At 49.0% G+C, this 7,993-nt stretch overlaps 1 protein-coding gene across 1 annotated transcript in view; it reads right to left on the bottom strand.

Annotated features, from left to right (window-relative positions):
- Window positions 1–1,700: 1,700 nt before the first annotated feature.
- SENP1 (SUMO specific peptidase 1) overlaps window positions 1,701–7,993 on the bottom strand; it is an 8,430-nt gene continuing 2,137 nt past the window's right edge. Inside the window, exons 5-16 of the mRNA XM_031065308.1 lie at window positions 7,222–7,354; window positions 6,702–6,937; window positions 6,308–6,362; window positions 6,114–6,152; window positions 5,924–6,008; window positions 5,278–5,430; window positions 4,830–4,961; window positions 4,158–4,361; window positions 3,365–3,444; window positions 2,893–2,977; window positions 2,501–2,596; window positions 1,701–1,931 (exon numbers count right to left, since the gene is read on the bottom strand). Coding sequence (XP_030921168.1) covers window positions 1,869–1,931; window positions 2,501–2,596; window positions 2,893–2,977; window positions 3,365–3,444; window positions 4,158–4,361; window positions 4,830–4,961; window positions 5,278–5,430; window positions 5,924–6,008; window positions 6,114–6,152; window positions 6,308–6,362; window positions 6,702–6,937; window positions 7,222–7,354 — 1,361 coding nt within the window. The 3' untranslated portion in view covers window positions 1,701–1,868. The remainder of the gene's footprint in view (window positions 1,932–2,500; window positions 2,597–2,892; window positions 2,978–3,364; window positions 3,445–4,157; window positions 4,362–4,829; window positions 4,962–5,277; window positions 5,431–5,923; window positions 6,009–6,113; window positions 6,153–6,307; window positions 6,363–6,701; window positions 6,938–7,221; window positions 7,355–7,993) is intronic.

Genomic DNA, 7,993 nt, shown 5'->3' with positions numbered 1-7,993 from the left:
CAGATTTTGGGGCATTTTTCCTGCATTTGGGGCATTTTTCCTGCATTTGGGGCATTCGTGTCTGATTTTGGCACAGGCATCGCTGTTTTGGGGGCATCTTTTTGTGGTCTGGGGCATTTTCCCTGGATGTTGGGGCATTTCCCGGGATTTTGGGGCATTTTCCCGGTTTTCAGGGTGCCTCGCCCGGGCAGCACGGGGCGGGGGGAACGGAGGCGCCGTGTCCCGGACTTTTTTGGGATTTTGGGATTTCCGGGAGAGATGAGCTCTGCCCGGCCCAACCACGGCCCGAGAGGGGGGGAGGGAATTCCAGGTGGGATTTGAGGGGGTTCCCAGGGAATTTGGGGTAATTCTCTGATGCATTTTGGGGCATCTACCTCAGATTTGGGGCATCTTGGCTGGATCTTGGGGCATTCCCCCAGATTTTGGGTCATTTTCCCTGAGTTTTGAATCATTTTCCCTGGATTACGGGGCATTTTCCCCAGGTTTTGGGGCATTTTCTCTGATTTCTTCAGCTGAGGACGAACCCAAAACCCTTTTCCAGAGATTCCCACTGTGGACAGGAATGGAGACAGATAAATAAATAAATGTACAACTGCATCTGAACAATGTCACCTAGCACATGAGCAGTCGGCCAAAAAAAAAATTAAATTTATCACATATTTATAAACTCATAATTAAAATGTGTTCTTATCTAGCACAAAAAGCAGGAAAATTCCTCAATTCCAGGCTTTTTTTTTTTTCAGATCTTTAATTTCAATAAAAGATAAAAAAAGTAGGAAATTAATTTGGTATAAAACAGGGGAGGAAATTTGGGATCCAAAGGGACACGAAGGGCTGGGAAAAACCGGGAAAAGGGGCTCCAAAAATTCGGGAATTTGGTACAAAACTTCATCTCCCAGCTTGGGAAAAATAGAAAAAATTCCCAGCTCCGGCAGGAGAGGGAAAATACAAAAACTTGGGATTTTCCCCCACTTTTTTATTAAAAATTGTCTTTTCCACCAGGAAGAGCAAATCCAGAGGCTTGAGAAGGTCCAAAAAATTTGGGATTAATCCAGGGAAAGGGGTGGGCAAAGCTCCCCAAATAAATCCTGGCATTGTTTGGGAAAAATTGAAGGAATTCCAGGATTTTGGGGCTTTTCCCATGGTTCTGCAATTCCTGCGATTTGGGAGGATTTTTTAAATGGAAAAAGTGGGAAAAACAACTGGAAAAAGCAACAGGAGCTGCTGGGATGAAGCAGCCTGAAAGGAAAGGGAAAATTCCCAAAAATTCACCAAAAATCCCAGATTTTGCTCAGGTTTTGGGATTTATCCCTTGGAAAAGCAAAGTTTGGGTGTAAATCCAGAGGAATTCTGGCATTCCAAAGCTTAATCCTGGAAAAATTACCCAAAAGTGGGAATTTGGGAAGAAAAAACGGGATTTAAGCAGGAATTATTCCCAGGGATTCCAATCCAAGTTCTCCCATGGATAAAATCCACAAACTTTGGGAATGAGGTGGAAAAAATGGGAATGATCCCCAAAAATTCCCTCCAGAACCAAACCTTTTCCCTGCTTTTCCCAAATCCAGATTTTCCCAACCCAAAGCCACGGAGGCTCCTCCCTTTTCCCGAAAATCCAGCTCCAAAAAGCCCAAAATTCCCAAATTTCCCCATCCCAGCAGACGGAAAAGCGGGAAAATCCATCCTGGAATCTCAAAAAAGAGGGAAAGAAACTCCAAAAAATCCCAACTGTGCTTCCAAACTTTTCTATTCCCCCCGAATCCGGGGGGGGGTTTGGGAGGAGCAGGACCCGGAGCTCCTTGGCTGCGTCCCCAGGAGAATCCTGGGATTCTTCTGATCCAAATCTGTGAAATTTCAGGATTTTTCTGGCATCAGAGGAGCTTTCTGTGCAGGATTTCCCAGGCCATCCTCTTCCGGAAGTAGGGCATGTGTTGCTTTGGGAATTTTGAGGGGGGGAAATGGGAAAAAATGGGAATTTTGGGTCAGGTTTGCTCATCCAGGGGCAGATTCAGGCTTTTTTTCCCCATGGAAAATAATGGAAAAGGGGGAAGTTTGGGGCTTTGGGGTTGTGGGAATGGGGGGAGAGTTTGGGGTTTTCCTGGCCCTGGGGGTCTGGGGCCTGAGGGAATTTGGGAGTGCTGGGATCTGGAAATGCTGGAGGAGGGAAGTGGGATATTGCTGGAGGTTGGGAATTACCCAGGAATTCCTTGGGATTTTGGGGAGGAATGGGGGATTTGTCCCAGATCTTGGGGGAAATATTTGGGATTTTCCCTGGCACTGGGGCTTGGGAGCTTTTTCCAGGGACCTGGGGCAGGGATTTGGGGACAATTCCATGGAGGTGGGGAGGGGCTAGGAATGGGAGATAAGGTGGGGATTCCTCGGATTGGGTGAGGAATGCTGGAATCTCCCCCAAATCCCGCTGGAATTTTGGGGTTTTTCCTGGCCCTGGGGGTTTGCGGGATGGGAATTGTAGGATTGATTTCATTTGCAGCCCCTGGGGTACCTGAGTGAAGTTGATGGGTTTGTCCTTGGAGATGCACTCGGCGTAGCGGCAGGCGAACATCCCGCAGTCGCTGCCGTTCATCTGCTGCGGGATCTCCTGGGGAAAAACCAGGAATCAACATTCCCAAATTCCCACATCCCCCCCTTCCCTCAGCCCCCAAACCCCCAAGGACAGGAAAAACCCCAAAATCCCAGTGAAATCTGGGGGAAGGTCCCAGAATTCCGGAATTTTTTGCAGTCCCACCTCGCCCAAATCCCACCCAAACCCCTCCCCTGCGGAAAATTTCCTCTCCCAAGGTTCTCCCCTTTTCTTCCCTGAGGGAAAAGGGGCCCAAAAAGGGCTGGGAACCCAAGGAAATGCTGAATTCTTTGGGAATTCTGGGCTGTCCAAACCTGGCTCTTCTTGCTCAGCAGGGCCCATCCGTTGGTGTCGAATTCCTTCCTTTTCTTATCCAAACTTTCCTGTTTCAGGTACTGCCTGTGGGAAAAGGAGCAGGAGAAGCTGGAATTCATGGGAAAATGGCAATTCTGAGGTTCTGCTCTGTCTGGCTGCTCCCAAAGGGATCCAGGGCTGGGATTCACAAATCAATCCCCCACCAAAAATCTAAAATTGGATCGGGAGAGGCTGAAATCCCACGGAGAGAAAACAGGGAGAGAATCCCAGGGAAGAGAAGGAATTTTTCATGTCCTGGAAGGGAGAATGAGCCTGAAAAAGGGAGCAAAAATGACCCTAACGGAGCCCCAAAAAAATGACCCTAAAGGGACCTAAGAATGACTCTAAAAGGGCCCAAAAATGGGTAAAGTTGGTGTTTCCAAGGCTGGGGAAGCAGAAGTGGGATTTTGCCAGGGAAGGGATTTTACTCACAGCAGGATCCTGCAGGCCTCACTGTTGATCCCTCCCATGGAATCGTAGTAGGTGATGGTTTTTTTCCTGAAATCCACGACCTGCGCAGAGAAAAATTCCTTAAAATGGGAAAAAAAATCAAGAATGCTTTTCTTGCAAAAACAATGCAGGGTACTTCACACCACAGGAAGATTTCCCCCCAAAAATCCCCATTTCCTGCTGCACTTTTAATCCCTGAATGTCTAAACGAGCCATTATTGTTATTACTATTATTATTGTTACTATTGTTCCTCCCATGGGTTTACAACAATTTTGCCCCATCTCTCAAGGCCCAGATCTAGGTGGTTTTCAGTGTTTTCCCTCCCCATTCCCATGCCATTTTTGCTGGAAATTACTTCTTTTTGATGGAATTAATTAACAATTCAAGCAGGAATTAATAAATTAAGGAGGCTTTTGCTAAAGGAGCTGAAAATCCCTGCAGGATCCCAGGAGCCAGGGCAGGGGATGGGACAAAGGAAGGGGAAAAGTGAAATATCTGTGGCCTAAATCTCTTTAACAAGATCCTGTGGCACCAGGAGCTGGTGGGAACGGGGAAATCAGATCTTCCCAAGGGAATAAATTCCCTAAAATGACCTCCAGGCTGAATTTAAGGACTAAAAACCCCACAAAAAGCTGCTCCTACCTTTGTATTTCCCTTTAAAACTCAGATTTGAGACAAAACCACAAATTTTTCCTGTCAGCATCACCCAAAACCAACAAAATTTGGGCCCTAAATCCCAAACTGAGGATTTTTTGGGATAATTCAGACACTCACAGCCAGGCACCAGTGCACTCCCAGGTGGATGGGCACCAGGAGCAGATCCACAGAGAAAATATCCACTTTTTTTGTCCATCTTTTCACAGCTTGGTACCCTGCAGTCTTTAATTTGGTGAAGAAAAAGGTGTTGAAGGCGTGGACTGCAGGCAAATCCTTGTCCTTGCTCCTCTCCATCAGCAAATTCATGTAGAAATTTATAATCTGGGGGGAAAAAAGGGAAAACAGACAGGGGTTTTGATTTTTTTTTAGTAGATTTTTATTTATTTTATTATGGTGTTTGGATTTGTGGCCCTGTGTAAAGTTAGGGAATAAAGCCCCAAAAAGGAGGATTTGCATAAAAACCTTCAAAAAACCCATGGGGGTTTGCAGTAGCTCCATTGCAGTAAAACATTCCAGAGAAAACTCAAGGATTTTTAGGAATTTGCCTTTATTTAGGTCTGTATTTAAGATTTACTTATTGTTTTCCCCTGTTCACACCAATCCCATCCTCCCAGTATCATTAATTCCCCACATAAATTCAATTATTTTTATTTTGCGGAGCTTCCCCCACAGATTTATCAGTCCAGGGCGGAATCCAACCCACAAACCCCCTCCCAACACCCAACCCAACCACTTTCCCCTCCCAAGCTGCTGGAAACGCGTGGGAAATGGGAATTGCTGGGCTCTCACCTCGTCGTTGAGCCAGTTGAGGTTGTTGAGGGTCTGGATGTCCTTCCTGGTGATGGTCAGGCGGAAAGCCTCGCTCAGCACCTCGTCCTGGTTCCCTCCTCGGAAAAGGCTCTTGATTTCCTTCTCCATTTCCTGGGGAAAGGTCAGGTGGAATTCCTGCTTTTCCTGACCCCAAATGCCCAAGGGTTTAATGCCCAATTGTCCCTTAAGCCATAAATTCACCAGGATGAGGGTGCAGGGCTCCATCCCTGTGCCCAAACCCCAGCAGTTCCCTGAACTGAATTCCCTGAGCTGATCTACCTCAGATGAGGCAGAATTCCTGCTTTTTCTGCCCCAAATCCCCAGGGGTTCAACACCAAACTGATTCTTGAGCCATGAATTCAGCATGAGGAGGGCTCAGGGCCCCCCAGCCCTGTGCCCAGAGCCCCCTGCCTGCCCGCAGCCCCACCTCGGTGATCTCCGGGAAGTCGTCGTCGCCCTGGCCGGGGCGGGCGCGGTCCGGCCCCTCGGGCCCCACGGCCACCGGGATCTCCTTCTCCAGGGGCACACGCAGGTGCAGATCCACCAGGTCCTGCACGGAGCGCTCCTGCTCCTGCAGCCGCTGCGGGGGGACAGAGCGGGGAAACGAGGGGTTGGGGTTGATAAAACCGGGATAAACCTCCAGGATTATGGAATTAAACCTTTACAGAGCCACCCAGGCCTGTCCCCAAGCGCCACATCTGCATTTCTTCCTGCTCCGAGAGGCGCTGTAGGAGGGACAGAGCGGGGAAAAGGAGGGGTTGGGATCAGTAAAATTGGGGAAAACCTCTGGGATCATGGAATTAAACCCATACAGAGCCACCCACCCCTGTCCTCAAGTGCCACATCTGCATTTTTCCCCATTTCCCTGGACTCTGACTCCTTTTCCAAGCCCTGACCACCCTCCCAGTGACAAAATTTCCTGTCGTTTCCAATGTGGGACAATATTCCCTCTTTTCCTTGCTGTTTATCCCAGGACTGGGAAGAACAAAGGCCTAAAAAAAGTTGATTTTTCCTGTTTTCCAACTTTTTCCCCAGTCGTCCCAGTGCAGGGTGTTTTTCCGTGTAATTCTCACCTGGCTCTGGAGCTGCAGGGCCAGAGCTTTCTGCTCCTCTATTTGCCTCCACCTCTCTCTGGCTCGGGAATCATAGACACTGGTCCTAGAAAAAACAAAATTTTCATGGACAAATTGATTCAAAAAATCAGGATTTTGGTTTTTCCACCGCAAAAATCCCAGGAAAAGACAGCAGGGAATATTAACTCACAGCTCTTTGATCCATAGCTCGGCCTGGAAAAAGGGGAGGCTGGAAAGAGAGAGAAAGGAGGGTTGGAAGTGACCAAAAATACCGGAATTTCCCCAGAATTCCCTCATTTCCCAAATTCTCACCCTGTCCCTCTTCATTGTCACCTCCCTGTGTCCCTAAAAATCCCCAAAATCCCCCCATTTTGTACCCCTTACCTTGGAGCTGGAGTTCTGGAATCCTTGACCTTGAGCAAAATGACGGAATCTGACCCTAAAAATGGGAAAAATTCCTGGATTTCTGTCCCCCTTGATTCCTACCCCAAATATTTCCCAATCCTGAACAAAAATCCCAGATTGGCCACAGAATTTAAATCCCTCTCCCAGGGTTTGGGGTTATTTGGGATTTGGTTTCATTTTGTTTGGGATTTAGGGGATTTTCGGGGGTATTTTCTTTGGGACTTTATTGGGGAGTTTTTTGGGATTTTTTTTTTTTTTTTTGTTAATTTCAGATTTTTTGGGGGGTTTTATTTGTGGTCTTGTTTTATTTGAGATTTTGGTATTTTGGGGGGGTTTTTGGGGTTACTTTCCCGGAATTCTCAGGAATCTTTACCTTCACTCTGTGCCTCGGCTCCCGGCTCCTCCTCCCGCTGCTGTAGGGCCGTGGAATTCCGGGGCTGGAACCCCCCAGGAAACCCCGGACAGGGGCCCAGGGGGGGATTTTGGGAATTCTGAGGTGGCTCTGGGGAATGTGGAACGGGAGCTGGAATTTTGTGAATTTCCAGTGCCTCGGGATCTTCCCTGGGAGCCTCCTGGGGCAGGGAGGAGCCGGAACGGGGACAGCGGGAGCTGCAAAAAAAAAAAAAAAAATCAAAACACCCCGTTAGGGAAATTCCTGGGAAAAGACTGGAAATTTGAGATTTGGGGAGAGGGTTTAGGTTTTTTTTTTGGGGGGTTAGGAAAGAGTTTTTGGGAAGGTTTGGGATTTGGGCAGGTTTCTTTGGGATTTTGGCAGGGTCTCTGGTGACTTTCAGGGATTTGGAGAGGGTTTTTTGGGATCCGAGCAGGGATTTCGAGGTTCTTTGGGATCTGGGGCAGGTTTTCAGGGATTTTTTGGGATGCTCCCGACTCACGGGTGGAAGGGGAGCAGCGGGGAGGGTTTGCAGCTGGAGAATCTCTTCCCGGTCACCATCTGCAGCAGCTGCCGGTAAATCTCCCGCTCCTCCTCCCGCACCGTCTGCGGGGAGAGAGCACAGAAAACCTCCTCTCACAACCCTGCAATCCACTGATCCCAGCGATTCCGCCCAAACTCAGGGATCTGGTGGAATCCCACGAAGGCAATGCTGAGAAAAACCCCCCAAAAAATTGGGATTTAGGGCTGGAAAACCCCAGGAGTTTGGTGTTTAACGCCAGATGTGCCACCAGCTCTGCCGGAACACCCCAAGCCCACAAACCCCCGGGATTTCCCAGGATTTCCCCCATTCCCAGCTCTGCCAGAACACCCCAAGCCCACAAACCCCTGGGATTTCCTGGGATTTCCCCATTCCCAGCTCTGCCAGAACACCCCAAGCCCACAAACCCCCGGGATTTCCCAGGATTTCCCCATTCCCAGCTCTGCCAGAACACCCCAAGCCCACAAACCCCCGGGATTTCCCAGGATTTCCCCATTCCCAGCTCTGCCAGAACACCCCAAGCCCACAAACCCCCGGGATTTCCTGGGATTTCCCCATTCCCAGCTCTGCCAGAACACCCCAAGCCCACAAACCCCCGGGATTTCCCAGGATTTCCCCATTCCCAGCTCTGCCAGAACACCCCAACCCCACAAACCCTCGGGATTTCCCAAGATTTCCCCCATTCCCAGCTCTGCCAGAACACCCCAACCCCACAAACCCCCGGGATTTCCCA

This window comes from Geospiza fortis, unplaced genomic scaffold (genome assembly GCF_000277835.1).
Source record: "Geospiza fortis unplaced genomic scaffold, GeoFor_1.0 scaffold1828, whole genome shotgun sequence".
Taxonomy (NCBI): Eukaryota; Metazoa; Chordata; class Aves; order Passeriformes; family Thraupidae; genus Geospiza; species Geospiza fortis.
The sequence above is the reverse complement of the archived record's forward strand: the minus strand, read 5'-3'. Positions and strand labels throughout refer to the sequence as shown.